A 23,241-nucleotide genomic window follows, 5' to 3' on the forward strand; every position below is an offset into this window, starting at 1 on the left:
TAGACTGCTCGTAACGAAGGTGGACGATTGAGTACCGTCCACTCTGTCGCGCACAACTGTACGGGAGAACCACGGAAATCACCCAGTCCATATGTGCACTATTCAAAACATTGCCTCAAACATGAAAGTCCTCGTCAAGTTGCATCTTTCCCAGATTGTTGTTTGAGTGTGTGGATCAGTTTGTTTAGTTTTACGTTTATCGTGTTCTGTCGCCGTGAAAATGACAAATTTTATCAGATCATCAATCTGGTTTTGAGTGGCGTGCTAGGTCAGACAACGCAAGTAAGGAACCAGTTAAATAGCCGTTTTTTGGTCGTATTATTTGTCTACGGTGGTACACACAAAGTCTAGTGGTCCTCCGGACCAGAGGAAAATCTGACCCTCCTCCTCGTCATCATCATCGACGGCATGTCAGTGTCCCCCGCGAATCCAGTGACAAGGGGCGAATGAGGTGAACCCTAGGAATATGAAACTGCCTGGCAGAGCCCTCATTCACGTTGAAATTCAGGTTTATACTGCATTGCCATCACACAATTATTGCCTTTTTGACTAGTTAAACGATCCCGTACACGATCGACCCGTGTGAAGATCCCAGGTGTCAACTCAGCACACAATTTATATTACGCCGAGTCGGTCGAAAATGCTAATCAACACGGGATTGGATCAACTCTTAGCCAAACTAAAAATGGAGCTTTTAGTTCTTTGAAGATTAGATTTCTGAGCACCATGTTCAGTCCCGGTCTATGCCCTAACACTATCATCCAACCAGTCAACCAAGAATTAATCCTGAGGCACTTACCGAACAGATCCTGCAGCATGATGCTGTCACTGACTCATATCATATTCTTGGACGGTTTGGTCCCTTTAAGTCATGTGGAATCGGTAGTCGTCTGGTAAGCTTTGATGACCTAAGTCGGTCTACATCCAGGAAGTACTTCTAAAGCCGGAAAATTCCGGCAAAGTGCTGAAATGATAGGGAAATCTACAAGCTCGACTATATTGTGAATTATCCGCGCGGGCTCTTTCAGTGGGAGAGTGTATATCGTATCGGGGTAGTCCTTCCCGAACAAGATCCCACACTCCCAGAGCATTATGATACGGAGTTAAGGTTCATACTGGGGCCCCAAAACTACTGTTCTGAACAACTCGGAAATACGATTTACTCACATAGCACCTTCCCCATTATTGCCCAAGCCCGCCAGTAGACACTGCTCTTCAGCCGCTTTAAACGCGCTGCGTGTTAAAAACAGACAGAATAGCACTTCGGTAGGACCACCCTACACCGAAGCGTATGATATATCCAGAAAGAAATCAAACCCTCAAAGCAAACTGTCTTCTCACACTTAATCCACTTGGTTTCTTGTAATGTTAAGGCAGCAGACCGTGGCACGTATGGTAAGGTAGTTGGACTGAGATGCAGAACCGAACAGGCTCCGCTTGACTAGATTTTATTAAACAGTCGTTTCTGAGCTATCAAGCAGTTTGTCCTAAGCAGGGTCAATCGGCAAGGCGATTGGCGCTTTTTGAAGTGTCAGCGTAGCTCAGATCTCGAGGAAGATCTTTTTCGGGCCGCTTTTTCCGGATGTAAACATTGACAGATGTAAACATCTTCGCAGACGATAGGAATGCTCTGGCTGAGCCGTGGTGGTCGATTCAGGTCAGATTCACGGCATACGCATATGGGAGCGATTTCGCCAACTCGTTTCCCAATTTAACACCTGCATCTTGCATCCGAATGCACCGACCGTAAAAAAACTGAGGGTCCAATAAGACCATGTGGGGAGTAGTAGCTAGTATTAGTTTGGACGTTTGTGTTGTTTTTTGCACTGTTTGGACCGAGCTCGACAGCATTCCGCAAGCGTTCAAGATGTTTTACATGTTCTGTGAATAGCGAATACAACCTGATCATAAATTCGGTAAACAACTACCTTGATGACGTATTGAAAATGTGGACGCCCTAGTCCTAATTGGAAAATCGGATGTGGTCGGAAAATGTTGGCGTTGATGGGAGAATGAATGGTTTTCAACATTTCTAAACACAGTTGATTTATTTGGCACGAAATATATAGCAAGACACCATACGTGTAATCACTCCGGTCATCGATGAATACAGGTCGACGCTCCGAAAAGGAATCGCGTTTGCGAACAAAGCGCAAAGTGGAGAACGATGGCGCTCCACACAAGTAGTCGTCAAAATAAATCTGGTAATCGGTACATTATATCAGGCTTTATTTCGTGACGAATATAAAACTCACGTCTTGGTTCTTTCCCTTACAACGTCGTTCGTTTTTAATGGCGCTACAGTCAAGCATTTACAAGCACTGTATTATCCGTTAGCACGCGGATTTCATTGTCCGTTCTCAACATTTGCAAGCATACAGATAGTTGTAGAACCGATAGTAGAAACACGCGTAATTAGAAGCAACCCAAGAACATCAAAGCTCCAGATGGCTTTCGAGATTGTACAAGCTGAAGTATGCAAGGACAGGCCTAAACGCCTTGTGTTTAGTAAGTTGTTCATTTAAGTAAGTAGCTCATTTTTCTGACCGAGTATTTTTGCAGAGTGCTAACTACAGTGTACCATATTGGGCATTGATTGCAACGTCTGATTAGTATACTTTATCAGATAACCCTTCATTGAGTGGGCAAGATAATTATAGTGAAGATGACAATACGACACTGTTTAACGGTATGAAGGAAAAGATAATCCCAACGAATGTGTAAGGGCTGCATCTTCGAATATATTCCGGGGAACGGAAATGAGTAAATAGAGAACATGAATGTGTTGAGTGGGCAAGGAAAACAACAACGAATGAGCTGTACATTTGGCTGATACAACGATCTAAGGGATTGGAATATATATACGCATGAGGTAGTGTACAGCTACTGAACAATGAAGTAATTGAATGTTGGAATTCGTTCAAAATACCAGGCCAGAGCGATGGAGACGATCACCGTAAGAACAGCACTAACAAGTAGGGTCCGCCGACGAAGCTGAAGGAAATAGAATAAAACAGATAAGGCACGTGAAAAATTAAGCAGTACAACGTCTTAAATGCAAGTGTTGCGAGCAAGGATGATCGAAATGTACTGTTCTGGATTCCAATTATAATAGAATGAATAGGAGGACAGTAGAAATTTCATCAGAATGTCCCAAGATAGCCACTATTGCGGTTTGTCACCTGGAGACATTTTTCCGTCCTCGGTTACATCTGCATCTCTTCGCCCCTAGTGATTCGTCAGTCCCGAATCGGCCTACAACAGTCACGCAGACTAAATGCGTGAATATGTAGTATTTCAACTACGTTCGTATGGCAGACACACGAAGTATTGATCAGTCGCGAACATTTCATCTGCCCCATGCTAAATAAATCTGGAAAGGAAAGTTGCTCCAAATGAACATCTAACATTAGATGACCATACGTGCAATGTAGCCGTTAATATCATACATTTATCTGCGGTTGCACTGCTTCCACGACTGATCATGGTATCACCAACAATAAGCGGTTGAGCATGCATATAAAGATCGAGGGGGATATGGACCAAATTTGATTTGCACCGTGGGGAAAGGTTCGTGGTCCCATATCCACGTTGTGAAGTTTTATTCGTCAGACAAACCGCCATTTCAATAAACCAGGTATTTTGATGCGGTACTGACAGACAAAGGATTGCTACACTCCATCTATGAGTTTGAGAAAAACTCTGATGTCTCACTACTAGGGCTTCTGCGATAGATTTCTCGAATTTTTACTTATCGAGCCAAACTGAACATACGTAGAGATTGCAAACCAGGTGTTTTTTTAAATGTATAATTCGACTCAAATTATCGGTAAGTGCCTAGTCTCACTTGTTTTCGAATCACATTCATCATTTAACGTTGGAGGTAACTATTGGTCTAATATGTGACTAGTCATATCCCACAGCAAATTCCACGAATGATTTTTGCGGTATTTGGGGGTGTGCACGGGAAATTTTCTTTTCGGTGGCAAATAAAGCAGATGGATAATTGGGGTAGAATCCGCTGGATCTTTATGCCCACCCCGTTCAGACTTATATATGGCTAACATAGAAAACAAGGCAAAAATTCAAATTATTAACAGTTTTACACATTAAGTTGATTATATTTGTCACAGTAATAAGGATGTTTCTTGAACCTACATCTGGTGAAACTAAAAGTGTCACATACATACAGGGCACACGGTGTTCTCAAGAAAAATGCGACTGGTCTAAACCACGCTGTTCATGAAAGTACTAATACACAGAATCCTGGAGCCTCAGTGTTACTGGATAACTTAATTGGTGGGTGAAAATGTCCCCAAGTATACTGCCTCATGGAACAGCTAACACAATAACCAGCATGATGATACAAATTTGAGCACAGTGAAGGAAAACGGCAGTTGGAAAAATCAGGCCTACGGAGTGAAGTCGCCGTTATTGTGCTGTGCGACACAGATTTCGACGGATAGGGCGCTGGTTAACCGGCACAACTGTGATTAAAATCATATTAATCTTACTGAAGGCAAGTAACAGCAACAAACGGAAACAGTTGCGTGGTTTCACTGGTACGTCATCATCGAAAGCGCAGTATCGACGTTCGACATTGAGGCCTCGCTACCGTACAGTCATAAGATAGTTAAAAACAAAAGTGGACGGGGGAGAGATACAGTGCGAGCCTACTAAAACTAACCCGAGCTGTCTGTGCCTACAGACACCCACTGAGAAAACCTGGGTAAAAATGAGAACTTCGCTGCCATCGAATAACAGTAGTGTCTTGCAGCACTTCCAACCATGCACAGGGAAGATCGTACGGACTGATTATTGGGAAGTGAGTTGCACCAACAATACAAAGGCTTCCCGTAATCGCTTTCATACCCCTCTTGCAGGTCAGACTGACCATATGACCAAACCACCGCAGCTTTTGGTGCTGGACACATTGTTCAACTGAAGTCCCTGTTGCATGATCGAACACTTGTTTTCTAATTACCTCATGAAGGAGTCTTCAACACCAACCTATACGAGCTGTTGTTCCAGGAAAATGTTTATCAAGGAGCTGAAAACATCTCGGTTCGGCTGCTAGAAGAGGGTACGTCTCACAGTATAGTTTGATGAACACAGTTACGCAAAATTAGCACTGACCTCAAATATGGAAAGACAGAATAAAACTTACCACAGGAAGCTGTAGTCCGAAGAACCGAGAACGTGTTTTCATACTCTTGCTGTCATGCTGAGAGAACATCTTACTAGCAGCACGAGACCAACGCTCACGCTCACGCTGCTGTAGACACCGAGCACGCCGTAACTCACTGGCAACCATAGAGGAACTTGGCACCATTTCGTGAACCAGCCGCAGTATTGGAATAGCTTCGTCTACCTCGGCCTGTTCGAGCAGGGCCTGTGAATGGGCCAGCAAATGAAGAAATGGATCGGGCAGATTAAAACGATAGGCCACAAAGGACGAAAAAACATCGGTCGCTCATAATTCTAGCGCAGAGCATAGATTGTGTATTGATTACTATAGGGTTTCGTTGAACTGCACTCGCCCCGATTGGAAAAGCTATAACTTTCCGGTATTCTCAGAACATATTCTAAAGTTACGGACCGAACGATTCACCAGGTTTTTTGAATAGGCGTTTATGAATGTCCCGTTTCATACTGACATAGGATACAGTTTATAGATTATGAATGGCACCTACCTACTTGCAGCTCATCAATACATGAATCGCGAAGCCAATAGGATAATCAGGGTCTGGATAACTCGGTTTTACGTCCTTTAACTTCAAATCAGTTTATCGTACAGGAGGGCCCACAGAACAAAATAAAAAAATCAGCTGTAGCACCCTTTTGGTGCACGAGGGGTGTGAGGCTACCACGTTGACAAGCCTAGAAAATATTCAGGAAGATCAATATGGACACCGAAATGGATGCAACATGACTGACCCTGTCTTTTCAGTGCGTCAGCCGCAGATAAATATGGGGAACTGAACCAAGTTGCTAAGACAAGCGTTGCATTCGATAACCCATATGAACGTATTTAGAGCCACCGAAACTTGAACGTGGACACCAGGGCCGCTGTATACCACTATGTGCCGACGAAACATGGACGGCACAATAGGATTCTTGACAAACCCCATGCAATCAACAATTCATGCAACATAGTCCGAAATCCGAGTCACAAAATTTTTTCTCAAACGAGCCATGTCAAAGGAATCGGGCGTACCTTGATGCGCAACCAGCTGCGTTAAACGCACCACGCGAAGCCAGTGAACTGCTATCTGCACAAGCTTGAAGTTTGGAATGCAGGTAGTTATCGTTTTTAAAGACATTGAAGAACTCTGTAATACTGGTACAATGTCACGAGCTTGCTGTCACAGAACTCCTGTCACCGACATTCCTAGGTGGAAGACCAAATTTTTCTCCTCTCCAAGGTGACTTGTTGTTTAACGGATAAATTCTCGTCCATCTTAGGGTCATTGTGTTATCACATTGGTCAACGACTAGAAATCCTTTCATCATGGTCCCAGGTCCGGTTTATTCGACACGTACAACTGGTACCCCCAAAGTCTGTTAGTTAAAACGATATTTCGCTAAGGAATAAATAGAACGGATGACTTGCCCTATTTAGAAAAATTATTGCATGAAGAAGTTATCCGTTATTCATCTACCAAGAACATCTTCAAATTAAAAAGTAATAACGTACCTTTCCCTTTCGGAACAACGCCTTGAAGTTCCGAGGGTCCCTCTGTAGAACAGCATTGCAGGATTTAACTGCCGCATCGTACGCCTGGATCTGGAGAGTCAATATAGACCAGGGTAAAACTAGGCCACGTTATACTTAGTCAGAAAACTGAGTGTCCTTATACGTAAAACTGGGAATGATGATGATGATGATGATGAAAACTGGGAAGAAGTACTTAATTTGAAGAACATCAAACAATCATCTCTAAAAAGTGAAGAAAGTCTCATCACAAGGAAGGAGTTAAACATTCCGAGGATAGACTTGATTTCCAGTTGCATGAGTTCAAGAACAGCTAAAAATTTCCCGGTCAGTGTCAGGGTTCAAAAGTCTCCAAAAAGAGCCAGGGAACGCATTTAACAGAATTAGGACTCACGATAAAATTATACAGGTACACATTGCGATAAAACTGCACCCATAACGAATGAACTGGAACTAATTTTGATTAGCAGAGTACATGAGAAAATCAATATCTAATTTGCTGTGATATTCTAAGATGAAAAATGAACAGAGGATGCGGCAAAATTATGGCATCGATTCGAAAGTTCTCCGGTCAACTGACATCAAAAGCTTCGATATACATTCAATGATGTTTGGATGTCTTAACTCATTTCCCTAAAACAGAATCAGCTACTTACCGATGCAGGTGCATGTTTCGCTTCTTCGTACGGGTAATAATAATATCAGGCTGAGAACAGGACCGCAAGCAAACCAATCTAGTGGTTTCATACAATGCAACGGAAAACAACGAAACATCTCTTCTTACCTACATACCATTGGCAATTGATGGTAACAAACTGCTAGTTACTGGATGAATGTAATGGTCTAACCGAATTCTGCTAAAATCACGCGAAAGTCAAGATAACATTAACCAGTGTCACATGCCCAAGTATAATGCTCACAATTTGGGCGCTCCTGGAACACAAAATATAAAGTGTATTGGACACAGATGACCTCAGATCCGAAACCAACTATCTCAGAATGGAATGTCCCCCGCTTGGAGCCGCCTTTGGAGTGATCAGACAAGTAAACCTTGTATTGACACGACATCCATACGAAAGAAGTTAGTCTAAATCACTCCTAATTTGTGAATTACCCATATGTGGAATGACGCAAGTAACAATATAAGACGATATCAGGGATTCTGAAGTATAGGTATAAAAACTGGATAGGATAAGCGGTGATACTCCCAAGACACACCAGGGATTGTACCTCTCTCTAGAACTGGTTTTCTGTGTTGTTCTATTAATGCATTGTACTGGTGGACAGAACCCAATAAACGAACCAGCATACCGTGTAAGAAGGCGGGAAAATGCCATAAAAACCAACATTGAACTGATGATATTGTGTAACGGGAAAGTAGCAAGTTAAAATGTCATCCGAACCAGCATAATATACAAAATCATCAAAGTGTAAGATTGCGGATTCTCTCAGATGAACAGCGATATGAGATTGCCAAGTTTTTGTTACATTTTCCCGTTCCCTCTTCATAGCGTTCATACGGTAGCTCTGTCGGACAACATTTACGTGAATTGTGGATTCATTGCAATGTGCTCAGTGCTATCTGGAAACCGTCCTATCTCACTTACTTGCAGTATGGTTACAGGAAAATAATAGATAGCCGTATGTAGTTTGTGACTGCGTCGCATAGCGCGGCTGATGCTTGTTATGGAGTCAACGGGCCAACCAATAGGGCCAGTCATCCAAACGATCGACCAAGGTTAGTCACTCGTCAAAAAAACTTATATAGATACAAGCACCATCCTATTGAATGCCCAAACCGTCCACATAGTTTATACTAGCAAAAAAAATCGTTCAGCTGTAACATCCTTTCTGTGCCTCGCTGCCACATCATCCGAAGGAGTCACACGGGCTGGGATATTGCCAGTTTGCCCAAGCCTAGATAGGCGTCGAGATGCAGAGGTTGGGTTCGAACCAGGAACCTTCCGGACAGTAGATTCGCGCTCTAAACACTGAACCATCTAGCAAAACGAAAGTACCTTCTAAGCCCTTCTCTTCTGTGCTTACCTCTCATCTGCGTGGACTACTACGTACGTAGAGGACAAAAATTGTAACGGTGACATCTCAACACTTCAGGCGTGGAAGTTAGTCGTACGTAAGTTTCTAGAACACTCATTTGTGACCCCGGTCTTACTACAGTTCTTAATGACCTTGCCAACGATGTACCAGACAAGGCGTATCTGTGACAAAAAGCCGAAGCGCGCGTGGACAAATGAACAATTCAGTGGCTGGGAGATCAAGAAACATGCACACATTGGAGTTCCGGAGAGGCGCTGCTAGTAGAATGAACAACGTGGTGGGGTGTGTACTCATTTTGAGGGAGGGTGTTTACAGTTATCTCAAATGACTTATCTGGAGGCCATCCAGGAAGGTCTACTGCCGATTTCAATAACAATCATCCTAGAAGACAGAAACAACCCATATTGAAATGAAGAGTTTTCCCAGAGGTATTCTGGAGGTTGGTTGCGTTGTAAATCCCCCGGGCACTCGTGCTAAATTCATAAACTAGTCCCACTGAGTGCAGCCGAGCATGATTCCGTGTACAAGCCACAGACATCGGCTTACAAAGGAATTAGGTCTATGGGTGAGCATGCGTCAACTTGCTGCCAGTCACCAGCCTGCCTAAATGTTCGCAGTGAACAAGTTACTGAAGCAAGTCAAGATGAGACTTGTTGTTAGGGTTTAACGCATGAACCACTCACTACTTTCCATGTTGTCAGAGTGATTCAGGTACTAGTCCTGTGCGTGTTCTCACACAAGACTGACCAAGGGATATCACCACCATCATCGACAGCATGACATCAGTGTTCAACATTAGTGCTTTGCTGCCGTACAACCATGATCGTATTAAAAGCCTTATTGTGAAGAAGGTGGACACGGAAATGACTTAGTGCTGGCTTATTACAATCATTTCGAGAAGCCTACACCTACAAACACTCATTCAGGCGATCTGGATAGAAACTGAGTACAAGATCGCCACCGACATCGGTTGGCAGCCATATCTTGTAGTGTCTCTAACCAGGCACAGTGAGGATCACGCGGTCCCCATCCTGGAAGGCGAGTAGCACCGACACATTGACCTCATCTGTCACACTACAATCGGAACTAATACAACATCCAAGGTATGCAAAAAGCTCCACAACTTCCAGTTACTCTTCCTGGATTGTGAGTGGCGTGTTTAGTGATTGATTGTCCGGGAGCATGACCTTACACTCTATGGGTGCAAAGTGCATACCAAAGGACGGGATGACTGACCAGCTTACTCAAAAACAACTGCGTCTGAGAACGATGTCGTCTGCATATTCTAGATCGACGAGGTTCCCGTCACAGGTTATTTGAACACCGGGGTTTTCAAGATCTCCCAGCGCTCGTCCATGATTTTATCGATCGAGTAGGCGTCCCTGGCGGACACCGCTTTGTCCACGGAAGCTTTTGGACAGCTCTCTGTATACTCACTTTTGGAAGTTTAGGAATACCATGAATGTGTTCACAAACTTCCGGGGCATTCCTTGGTGAGCAAGCGTGTCGAGAAGAACAGACCGATCAACCGAGTCAAATGCGCCTTGATACCCCATGAGTACTACTAGAATTGTGGGTCACTTAAACGTATAGCGTTGTTCTAGTAACTGAAGATTTGGCCAATGCATTCCCTGCCAGGCCGGAATCCTGCTTGCTGCTCTCGAGCCAGTGTCTCACGAACCACCGTAAGGCAACAAAGCATATGTGACGCAGTCTCGTTGCGACCGGGGTCAAGCTGACCCCCCTGTTGTTGCCAAACTTGCTACAAGCCCCTTTTTTGAAAATGGGCACTATCATTAACCCTCCCAAGCAAACAAGCGCTGACTGAGGACTTCACCCCCATCTTTGAAAAATGCGGGTGGGAGGTCATCCGGAAACTCGGTGGCGCTTGTGACAACCTATGCAGTCCTAAACCTCCGAGGCCGTAGGTGGTTACCTGTTCACCGTCCAAGGTCCTACGTCAACTTTGGGCTTCAGATGAGTGGCAGCTGGTGGCCACGACATTTATTGCTAGAAGTATTCGGTCCAGCGGTCGAAGCGTTCCTTATTCCAGATGGTCCTTCCTCCAATCATTGATGGTTTCGCTCACAGGTAGTTTCCAGGGACTGGCCAAAGGGATCAACTGAACTAATCTTCGGGCATTACCGACTTTCTGGGACTCTTCCATTTCCTCGGCTTTCCGTTTCCACCACTCTTCACGGTCGGTTCGCAAGCTCTTTCACCTGAAGTCTGATGATTTGTCGCATCAAGTTATGTTCTAGACTGGTTGGGATATTTTTGCGACATTTAAGCAGTGCCACCTTTCGGTCTGATATCCACTACTTGAGTGCTCTTGGTGGTACCGTGCCATAAGCAAAACTCTCAGCACGATTGAAAGAGGTGGCAATCTCGTCGCAGTATGTGATGGTGGAGCAATTGGAAGATACTTTAGAGTACGATCGTGATTAATTCGTCCAACATCCCGATCTTCCAATTTTTTAGTTGCCAGACTATTTTTCGGAACCCTATGCGGTCTTAAAAAACGAAGGGAGAAATAACACTGGACGAGTGCGTGGTCGGAATCCATAAATGTGTTCCAAAACGACCACCAATCAGTTACTGATCCACACCATCGCCAACTGATGGAAATGTGATTGATCTAATTCGTGACCGGCACGTTGTTGAAGAATACCATGTGCCAGACGACCTCGGCTACTTCGGAACTTATTACTGCATAAAACCAGCCTGGGACCAGCACACAGCTGAAGCAGTAGTTCACTATTGTGCGTGCTTACCGAGTCCAGTTCTTGTCGACCACCTAACTAAGTCTCAGATGTGCTAAGCCTGCCCACGTTTGCTTTCAGATCTCCGGTAACCACAACGATATATAAGCTTTTCGCTCGCCGCAACGTGGCATTCAGGGAGTCATAAAAGCTCTCCTTGATGGTGTCAGAGCTACAGATAGTAATTAGATACGACAAACGGACATCAGTCAACTTCCCCCTTGTTAAACTCCTTCACAGACGTTGCCAGACGAACTGCGCAGAAGCGACTACCAATAGGTATCCAATCAAGCAAAGATGCTTCCGCGCTGTGACTTATAACGATACCAATCCCTTCACATCCTGTCTCAGCAACATCTGGATCACCAGAAGTGCGCAATCGGAACCAAGTGGAGACTGACGGAGTGGTTAGCTCAATCACTGTGCTTGCATCTTGAAATCTCGTTTCTGAGACATAGCACACATCAATCAAGCGATTCCAGTGTGACAGCAAGAGCAGCTTGTTGTCTTGCTTGCTTCAGAGTGCGCACATTGAACGCAGCCAGATAGACAGGGATTCGAGGATTGAAGATTGATTTGAAGGTACCTGACGATGTCGGTGTCATGTGACGAGCAGATGTTGTACGCAAAACCGATGCAACACGAACGGAGTCATCAGTTCTAGGTGCTGGGTCTACAAGAGGAGGGTTATTAACGGGGTGGGGAGGGGGCGAAGTATGTGAAAGAGAAAGGGAGGGGTCAGCAGTAGCATGTTTTCGCTTACCTGCTCTGCTGTATGCAGCAAGTAAGGCGACCCGGCTGATGGCACCACGCGACGGCCGATGTGGCATGAATTTATTTGTGTGTGCAGTTCATGGTTGTGCGTGGGCTGGGATACTGTCAGGGCGCCTACACCTAGACAGGAGGACGATTAGGGTCCTCAACCAAAGCCTTTGGCTCAAAAGCCTAACCGCAAGGCAGAGGTGTTTGGCGGGAAATCCAAATGCATTACCATTTCTACGGAACAAGTCGTCATATGTTCTAACCCCCAACCTGGAGGACCAGGAGACTGTGTTCGTCAGACCTCTAACCATTGACAAATCTGGTATGAGAGACCTTGTGAGTATCGCGGGGGCACCCCGCGGTATAGCTCATTGGGTCGATGAGGTGCGCGAACCGTCACACCATATTAAGGTTTATTCTCTTCGTGACGGTATCAAGGGATATGCTGGAAGGCGACTACCAAAACCGGTATCCCAACCGCATACTTGGGGAGGAAGGCAGAGGATCCTTTTTATAGTGACGTACATACGAATTTTACCGATGCCAAAACATTTAAATTTCGTCATGGGTACCCTTGGCTTTTCCGTAATATCGAGGAGGTAATATAATACATTCACACTGGGAAGTGGCTCAGGAAAAAAAGCCCCAAAAGAGGGAAGATATTAGTAGTGCTGCAACTGAAAATATACCTTTAATTGGGTTGCTGCCAAGTTGTTCAGCAACTTGATCTCCAACTCCTCTAAAAGCTCCGAAGAATTCATCGTATCTGAGGTTGAAGCTGTGCGTTCGGTTGACTGGTTTGCCGTTGGCACCGACAGCAATTTGAGGGCTTTATTGTAACTATTGACTGCAAATGCATATTCTTCACGCCTGTAAACAAACTCATATTGCAAACTACAAATTGAATGTTACCGATAGTAGTAGTTCCCGCGTTCACGTTTCTGATCAGCCATGGAGAGCCGCTCCGGATCCGACAAAGAGGAATAAGAGGGCGGGTCACTTGAGGATAATAAATGTACTTCGTAACGAAGAGTAGCATCTCCAGGGATGTCTGGGTCTCTGCAGGGCAAACAAGAGGCGGTAAATTAATATGCAAAATGAGTAGGATAGGCAACGGTAGACATATGGGCAAAGATAAATGTAGCCTCACCAAGCTCATGGCATGGCACTAGCGCGTTAACTGTGAACCACAGTACTCATACAGTACTCGCCCAAAAGTGCACATAGGCATTTCAGCACTGGGATTCACATCAAAGTGAATTAAAAGTCCTTACGACAGTATGTATCTGCCGGTTTACTCCAGTTGACTACCTCACTCAAGAGCACCAGCGACCTTGTCAGGCTGAGCAAGTTGCAATTTTAAGATACGGACATACCACAAAGTCCATCACGTGACTGGTTGCTTCGAACCAAGGCTACCAGTCTCTTTCTTCTCGTGACGCCCATTTGCACTTTACTCGCTGGGGTCATCGCAGCTAGATACTAAGCCGATGGTGTACAGCAAGACGCAACCACCTGCACTATCACGCGTGAAATTCCCTTACCCCATCCCGGATGAAAGAGTTCGGAAAACTGCGGTAAGGATTGAGTGCACTATCTACACACTTGCCATAGATAGCAAGTTGATGGCTACCCGTGTTTCGTAGCATTATCGTTCACAACTAACAGTCTGGAAGCGCAAGACATAAGAAAGTCAACTTGTTTGATTGGGCCATTCACGCCTCGTCGATTTGGTTCCACAACGGAGCGAGTCAAGTAATTTCAATATCTGAAGTCAGCTAACGCTGTTGATCGGGGGACAATTTATACAGTAAGGCCCGGTAATACGCAGGATACACCCTATTTGATGGTGCATCCACTAATCGCCTTGTCCCGGTCAAAGTGGAAAGGCTTAGTGGGCGACACGACGCTAAATCGCATAACTTAGACTGGGACGATCGATCGCCATGCATTACGGGCGTGCGCCTCAAGGCGGTATTTACAAATGCAAGATGTCTGGCGTGACAAGGTCACGAAAGATCCTCAGCGACTTGGCAAAATAAATTAAACGACCAGGTATATGGTCGAAGTTTCGTAGGAACATGCAATCCACTTCCATTTTCATACCAATAGTCAACAGTCTAGTTGCTTTTGGCGAACAGCGTAATTAAGACCAACCCGTTTTTTCAAAGGAAACACTAAGGAGATGCTTGCCGACTGGCACAGCATCTGGACTTTCCGTACGAAATGTCATGGCTTGGGTGTACCGTGAAGTGTGTGGTCCACAATGGTGAATCTATTTTTTTTTCTAATCAAAGGCACAAGCTCAATTGTGACGCCGACAATCCAACTGAAGAACACGGATCCTTGGATGGCCACTTTAGGAAGGATAAGATGTCCCTAGCCCTCAAAAGTGAGATGAAAATTCTTCAGCCAAGACGAGAAGATATCGTTCAACACAGTTCTGCCAATGTAAAGGATTGTCAAAAACAACTAGACCGACATGACTTTTCACATGCTGTTTCCTCACCGCCGTGAATCATAAGCATTTACGTTCGCGCAGCGTTTATTCACACTGGTAAACATATAACGGATTATTCTGCTCTCATCCGAACCATGAAAGTTCATTCTGTTCAATCAAAGTTTGGTGGAAATGAAGCCTGCTTGACATACTTCGGGCCTGAGATAATGACTCCAATTTCAAATGAGATATCAAGTAGACTGTCTTTAAGATGAATACAAAGAGATCATCCATTCATGAGTCAAGAGCGAGAAGATACCGGAATGTCGAAAATCGGGGCTAGTTTCATTCCACTGAGAATCCTGTCTGTATATTTCATCAAGTGTGAGTACTACTGGATTACGTCCGACTAATGCAGGGGATAAATGACCGATTTGCCAAAACCGATTTGCCGGAGTGTTTTTCTACTCCATCGTGGATAACTCGACTTCAACGTCCTCCGTAACGTCACATTTTTATTGCAAAAATTACATTCCAGGTGGGATCAGATAAGAAATAACAGGACACAAAAGGATGCGATACATTTTCTACAGAATCAAATATTTGACTTAAGGGCCATTCGGTTGTCACGTGAAACTAAGGATCTTATGGACCTCCTCGAATAGTGACCGATCCTTCAGACCAAGTACCAAAAGATAAGCAGAGTGCGGTTGAACCATTTTGTCAAGTGAGAACTTTTGTCGACAACGCCGTTCAAATTTTCGCATTACCCTCTGAACTGGGCACCCGTTTATCTGGTATCAAAACCACTCTTCTCACTTGGACGTCAGCTATGGCAATTAAGTAGCAGCTTCCAACACTAGTGCACTGCTATCCAAGATGATGAAGATAACTTGGAACCCACTCAAAACGTTCGCCAATCCATGCCATTTGTCGAACCTAATGTTCGAACAGCATTCCTCCAATTATATTTTAAGAACAACCGAGAAATCACATTTTTTTCTGGCCTAATTCACTGACCCCCTAAATAGGAATCATTGCTTTTGCTTAGCGAGTCATGGACCCGTGACGTGCGTAAGAAAACCGCCCAGCGGAAACTGGCCCAACAACATTTGGGCCTTGTTTTACTGCGCTGTCTGCTTACATTTTGAGCTGGGGGTTCCGACAATGACTTATTCCTAATTAAGCACAATATTTCGTTAGCGGGAAAAGGGGTGAAGTGTACGACGATGCCGCTCTTTATCTAAACTCACTTGATGGCGATTTATGACACACAGCCCGGACATAAGGACTGGGCCATCACTTGTCCCAAACTTATGAGTCGGGACTATTGTTATGCATTGTTTTTTACTGTTTCTTCCTCGTTTGTACTGTGCCCACATGGTTTCCAGGTGCTCTGATGAGTGCTCAGTTTATCACGTCCGCCGATTTAAGGGTTGCTCACAGCTCACCTGTTAGCATTGTCGACAGCTATGTTCAGTCTCTGGTACTCTCTTTCATTCTCGTACGTTTCTGAAAACAGCCGAGGAAATTATCGCAACCACGTGGGATGATGTCAGAGCGGGTGTGGGAGTGCACAGGGTTGGTAGGGTTTAGACAACAATGACCGGAGTTCACTCGGTGCGGGTGGATTGTTCACCCGAATCGATTTGTTCGTGTATCTGTTCATTTTCATTCCACTTTATTTACTTTCAGGAGACTTCTACCTGCAGACGGATGAACCGGGTACGGGAATATCCCGAATCGCTGCCAAATGAACAACGATCAGCAGAAAAGTCTCACCACAGTGTTCCACTGGTTGGCGCCGCATACCAGCGCACACACAATAGCTCAACAGCAGCCTCAGTTGTTGTGAATCAGGTTCTCAATCGTCTGAAAGGGGCAGTGGCAGCAGAGAGAGATTGGACACTTCCCAATCAGGTTTGCATCGGACGGGTCCAAACCACTGTAACTGAAGTCGCTGGATCAATTTAGAGAAGCACAGAACATTATAAGTGTCCCCTGACAACATCGTTGGACAATTGATGGTGCCAACTTTCTTCCATTATTTGCCATAAACACTAGTGATCAAATACTTCGAGTCTGTGAAGATCGTTAGCTCTAGGAGCAGCTCTGTTAGTAGGATTCGGACGGTCTCAGTGTGCAGACAGGGCTTCATTCAAAGGAAAGTATCTGAGCGTTTCCATTAGGAAGTGCGCAGCCACATGAAGGCCTTTTTAACGTTGACGATGCGGACGCGTCTATACTATGTGGAATAGTGACAGGCTGTTTCACACATAGGCGCAGCGCGCGAGTGAATTGGGCTGCCATCCTGCTTGGAGCAACAATATGGTAGTGTTGTATCGTGCTATAATAACTGATCAGAACGATGAACAAAAGGGGATTTGCTTCCAGGACGTATCTATACTAGCCTCCATTGACAATCGTCTGGGTATATGCATCTCTAGAAACTCATCGTCAGTGAACCTTATGTGATCTAGGGAGTGTAAACTCGGTCATGAAATCGATGCCAAAATTGATCACAGATTATTGATGGCGAGTAATCCGTCCACCAAGCGCGGCAGATACCAGTTAATTTCGTCTAAAACTGCAAAGGTTTTGTATGTTTAGACGATTACTGGATCACGTTACCATCCACGGAAGTGTCATTGTTCAGTTTACAGAGGGGTGTGTGAAAAATATCTCCTGATTCCCTGACTGTACTATGTTACTCAGCACTTTCGACATTCCGTATATTTTGAAGTAATATTTCCTTATATTGTACGTTTAATCTGATAGAAAACCCACACATGCACGAGGCCTTCAGTGATCTTCAAAACGACACATACATGTGCACTGTCGAGAAACCCAGGTTCTCCTACCGAGATACCAGGGTTGCATTTAAAGCTAGCACACAAATCGACGGAGTTATTAAGATCTGTCGATAATAACTACAGACGTGAGTCTTCTGGTTGAAATATGGAGTACACAGTCAGTATGAGGAACACAGCGTACGCAGTCGTGATCTTATGTACAAAAACATCTCACGAGATGTAATCATCAGCAGTGCGCATTTTACGAAACTCCGAAGAGTCTCGAACCCGCACCGCCCGGCCTAGCAGTTTGAACACTTAACCGTTCGGCCACGAGTGGCTGATCAGCAGTGTGATTAACTCGCACTTAGACAGGATATAGCGCCGCTCATCCTTCAATCACGGGATCTACATCACGCGGTCACACGGGTTGACTGGCTCCTCGAGCAACGACTCTTCGGAATTTCGTGAGATGCGCACTGCTGATGATTCCCAATAAGGATGAGACAGCTGTACAGTGCTTCTCGGCTTTTCAGCATAGATTGGCTTCACTTACAGGACGAAATCTCCACAACAATATAGCAGCTTATTTATGGCAATTAGCTAATTCACGGTAAGAGGTATTATTTTTCAGCAATCAGGTGGCGGACTAGGAAACATTCAAGTTTGTTGCAGCATGAGTACTCCATGTCCCAACGAAACCGATGGAAAAACAACAGAAACGGACCAAAACTTAATCCGAAACTTATCGCCTTCCTACAGAATTCTAGGTGGAATAACGGCGCACCACCAAAGAATAACTTACGGTAAACGTACCTTCCTAAGGATCCGTAAGCGAAGCGCGCGTCAGTGATCAGTTCAAACCGCTCGTCCCGCTCAGCAAGTGGGAGGGACAGGTCAAGCGCTGGAAACAGTACACCGGAAATCAGCTGAACTCACCTTGTATGACGTCACCATCTCCCAACGTGCACACCATTGAGGCCACGTCATCAACAATAGTTCCATCTTCAAGATAACCTTTAAAGCTGATTTCCACGGATCTCCGTGCTCACCTTGTATGACGTCACCATCTCCCAACGTGCACACCATTGAGGCCACGTCATCAACAATAGTTCCATCTTCAAGATAACCTTTAAAGCTGATTTCCACGAGATCTCCGTGGTTTGGTCTGCTTTTCCTACCAAGACCCTTTGTTAGAATCTAACAGATAAGAAGTTATCGGAGAAATTGACAACTTTTTTAGTGATCAGTCCATTGCCCAATACGTCAATGATCTCGTCCTCACATGTATCCATTTCAGGATAGGCAGTGGTTGTTTCTTTTATCTGGTCATGCAGCTGGGACGACTCACCAGCTGGTGTGCGATCAACAATGACATCCACTAATGAGGCGTCTGGAGACGGATGGTCCTTTGTGCCCTCAAGGGGATCCAAGAATTCATTAGTTTGACTGCTCGATGAATGAACATATTCGAGGTTGGAATGACGCTTTTTTTTCCGGGTCATTTCAAAGATCTTCAAAATGGCGTTGTAACGAACACAAAATAGATGAGTGGAAATGCGATCGAGACAAGCGAATATATCAAGCAATTTATATTGTGTTAAGTTGACTCTTCGAGCAGTGCACCACCGTGAATCTGTAGGGTCGATTCAATTGTCGATTGCGTTGAAGTTTCTGAAATGAGAGGTACGGGTTCAGCTAGCGTTTTCGAATGACTTGTAAGTATGGACGACAACTGATGCCTTCATTTCTGAAGCAACAAGGTAACACACCATCTTTTTATATATGTAAACAAAATAATCCCGGACAGCGGGCAACAGAATAACCAAGGGAAAATCGGATAAGTATACGAAGAGTTTGCGAACGGGCCAAAGATGACAAAAAAGTGATTATTGTTCGCCATAAAGGGCAATTTTGAGCCATTTCCAGAGCTTCTGACCAGTCACTGTCATTTTTATCCTAGTCAGGCAGTCTAAACGATCCGATAGAGGACTGTCAAAATGTGACGGTCGAGTGCCGAGTGTTTTGTTTATCTCCTCGACGTCTCCTTTAACCTTCACCCGGTGCTACAAAGAGAGTCATCATCATCATGCAAAGAGAGTGCAACGTAGACGCCATGAGTCACTATCCTCAATAAATGTCCTAACCCTCCGGAAGTGGTGGTTCATCATATCTGCTAGTACATCATTATCATCATCATCGACAGCATGACATCAGTGTTCAACACCGATGCTTCACTACCGTACAACCATGACTTATTTGAAGGCTTTATTGTAAAGAAAAGAATAAAGATGGATGGGGGAGGCGCTTAGTGCTAGCTTAACACAATCATTCCGAGGTGCCTACACCTCCAGATATTCACTCAGGCAATCTGGATAGAAACTGACAACAAGAACGCCACTGACATCGGTTAGAAGTCATATCTTGTAGTGTCTCTAACCAGGCACAGTGAGGATCACGCGGTCCCCATCCTGGAAGGCGAGTAGCACCGACATCACCTAAGCGTTTCGTGATCTCCCTCATACTCCTCTGCCAAGTCAAGGGTTGGCAACCTCTTTGCTTACGCCAATCTGAGTTGGGCATGGAAAGCAGCACTCTTCCGCAAACGATGGCTAAGCATACGCAGCACGTCCCAACCAACGCAGCTTTTGGCGCTGGATACATTCTCCAATGTAGGTACCCGTTGCAAAACCGAAAACGCGCTTTCTAACTGCCTCGTTACGGATTCGCCGACACCAAGCCAAACGAACTATAGTTCTGAGACGAGTGTCGAACAGCTGAAAACGTCTCAGTTCCGCTGCTCCAACAGGCCAAGTCTCACGGCCATGCAACAAAACGACCCGCACTGCAGCTCGATACACACGTCCCTTCAGATTCAGGGATACATCACTTTGACGCAAACGAGAATGGAACCTGGGAGATTCGTGCATTGACCCCATCTGTCACACTACAATCAGAACTAATACAACTTCCAATATACGTGAAACGCTCCACAACTTCGAGTGCTTCCCTCTTGATTGTAGGTGGCGCGTTCAGTAACTGCACGTCCGCCAGCATGACTTTACACTTTGTGGGTGCAAAGTGCATACCAAATGACGGGATGACTTTGGTCAGTTCATCCAAGAATACTAGCACCTTTTCCTCCTCTTCGAACATGAGAACGATGTCGTCTGCATATTCCAGATTGACAAGGTTTCCATCACAGGTTATTTGAACACCGGAGTTTCGGAGACCCTCCAGCGTTCGTTATCGATCACAAAGCTAAACAGAAATGGAGAGAGTGGGCATCCCTAGCGGACACCACTTTGTGTACGGAAGATTTTAGAGAGCTCTCCGTATGCTCTCACACGTATGGAAGTCTGGAAATACAAAGAGCTCATTATGTTCACGAATTTCCGGGACATTTCTTGGTGGGCAAATGTGGCAAGCAGAACAGACCAGTCAACTGATTCGAATGCGCCTTGGAAATCCAGGAATACTAGAATCGTGGGTCGCTTATACGTATGGCGTTGTTCTAGCATCTGACAAAGTGCGAAGATTTACTCAAGGCGACCCCTACCAAGCAGGAATCCCGCTTGCTGTTTTGGAGTTAGTGTCTCACGAGCCACCGTAAGGCGACGAAGCACAATTGACGCCAACGGTCTCGTCACGACCGAGGTCAAGCTGATCCCCCTGTGGTTACCACACTCACCACGCGGCCCATTTTGAAAATGGGCACCAACTCTCCCTAGTTGTCTGGGTCATGCTCTTTTTCCCAAATGCAAGCAAACATATCAGACAAGCGCTGACTGAGGACTTCAACCTCGTCTTTGAACAATTCGGGTGAGAGATCATCCGGACCAAAAGCTCGGTGGTGCTTGGGACAACACATGCAGTCGTAGACCTCCGAGGCGTTGGTGATTCCACGTTCATCTGTGGGTCCTAGATGAGTAGCAGCTGGTGGCCACGACAGTTGTTGTTCGAAGTATTCAGCCTACCGGTCAAGGCGTTCTCCTTTATTCGGGATGATCGTCCCATTCGCTCACAGGTGGTTTCCGAGGGCCGGTCGCTGGAATCAACTGAAATAATCTTCGGGGATTACTGGGTTTCTGAGATTTTTCCATTTCCTTGCGGCAGGGGTATTTCTGCGAAGTGGGGGGGCGGTAGGATGAGAACAGGACAGGATCCACGGATACTTAGGGTGGAGGCCTTCGCCCAAACTTCCGGGTTGGGTTTGTTCTTTTCGTTCAGTGTTCACCTGGAAGGCACATGCCAAAAGTGTGTAGCACTTCTCTTCAAGTTCTCAGCGCGGGGACTCGACTAAAAAGGCGTCTGAATGCAGCGTGAACAACCGTCGGAGGACGGTTATTCTACATACTAACTACCCGAAGTCTGCAGGTATTTTTGGGAAAACAGCTGTGGCCTCTTTTCCACGGGAAACCGAGTACTTTTAGGTAGCCTGTGGTTCATCCGACCGTGCGAATGTTTTTTGGGACGAACATCGCCTAGTGAACCCTCTGGAAAATACTCCCGTATAACTCCATAACCGAATATGGCCCGAGTTTAAATGGATTAAGGAAGTTACTCATTTCTGAGAAGTCTGCGGGGCAGAAAATCCGAATCTACATCTATTGTTCCGGATTTCCGGTACAGTAGCAGGTGAAATCAAACGTCAGCACACTGTGGTCACTATGTCCCAGTGGAGCTTTAATTAACGCTTCGTTAACGAAGTATCTTTCGTTGTCGACAACCAAATCAAGCAGGGAAGGTAGTTGGTCTGCACGCTATCTGGTGGGTGTGACATGTTGAGTCTAAGCGTTCTGTTGAATGGCTCCGGCCAGCGCCGATGCAAAGTGTCCATTAGAGCTGGAGTTCCGTCCAGGGGGTCTTTGGGGCGTTATAATCACCTAACAGCAACAGATGTGTGAAGTGGAAACTGGAGGAGAATTGTTCAAGAGTTTGTACGAGGAACTGGTTATCTTCGGTAGACTTCGGGGCAACGGTGGACCACGCCGATAAGGAGAATCGGTCACGCGCAACGGGATTCGAACACACAATACTTTACAGAAGGGTGCGACAGCGATAACGGCAGGGTGGCATGTACGCATAACGCAACCCTACAAGCTCTCTCGTATTTCGAGTCAGCTCCGAAAATGGATTAGCCATCCATCTTTGCGTCAGAAACATCTGCGGTGCGCCAGGTCCCTGTAAGTGTGTTATGGACGGATGTCCAAGGCAAGTTGATTGTTTAATATCCGTTTTGTTGAAAAAACTAAGGCAGTCTGTGGAGGAGTATTTCAGCACTAGCTCAACTGCATTTGAAGGTGCAAAGTTGAGGGGTGCGCTAATAGAGAGGTTGGCAGATTTGATGACTGTTTGAGTCCAAGACTCCGAGGGGTGCCTCTGCATCGTAATTGATGTGGTAAATGTACAGATAGGCTGCAAGGATGCACAAGAGATAAAAACCCTTGGGCGACAATTCCAGTCCGACTCTCAGATTAATGAACTGGTTGAAGGAAGCCATCAAAATAGATGTCATCACCTGCGGCGAGAGCATACACAAAAACATACAACGTTCGGGATGCTTCCTGAGAAAGCGGGTCATATAATGAATTCTCAATCTCAGGAGGTTATCCAGGATTACCACAATGCGAGCGTGGGCGCGAGCCTTGAAGTAACCAATTCAGGGACAAATGGTGCCAGCTGAGTCCAGACATAGCGGGGTGTTTTTGG

The 23,241-nt window shown here is 45.3% G+C and overlaps 1 protein-coding gene across 1 annotated transcript; it reads right to left on the minus strand.

The window, feature by feature from the left end:
* Nucleotides 1–838: 838 nt before the first annotated feature.
* On the minus strand, nt 839–20,112 carry T265_15381 (hypothetical protein; the record flags this gene model as incomplete). Its single annotated transcript, XM_009177823.1, is given in 10 exon segments — nt 839–937; nt 2,956–2,994; nt 5,168–5,392; nt 6,698–6,787; nt 12,987–13,191; nt 13,210–13,356; nt 18,346–18,433; nt 18,582–18,729; nt 18,735–18,978; nt 19,892–20,112. Coding segments are annotated over 10 exon segments (1,506 nt in total).
* Between the last annotated feature and the right edge of the window lie 3,129 nt (nt 20,113–23,241).

The sequence above is a fragment of the Opisthorchis viverrini genome (genome assembly GCF_000715545.1).
Source record: "Opisthorchis viverrini unplaced genomic scaffold opera_v5_469, whole genome shotgun sequence".
NCBI lineage: Eukaryota > Metazoa > Platyhelminthes > Trematoda > Opisthorchiida > Opisthorchiidae > Opisthorchis > Opisthorchis viverrini.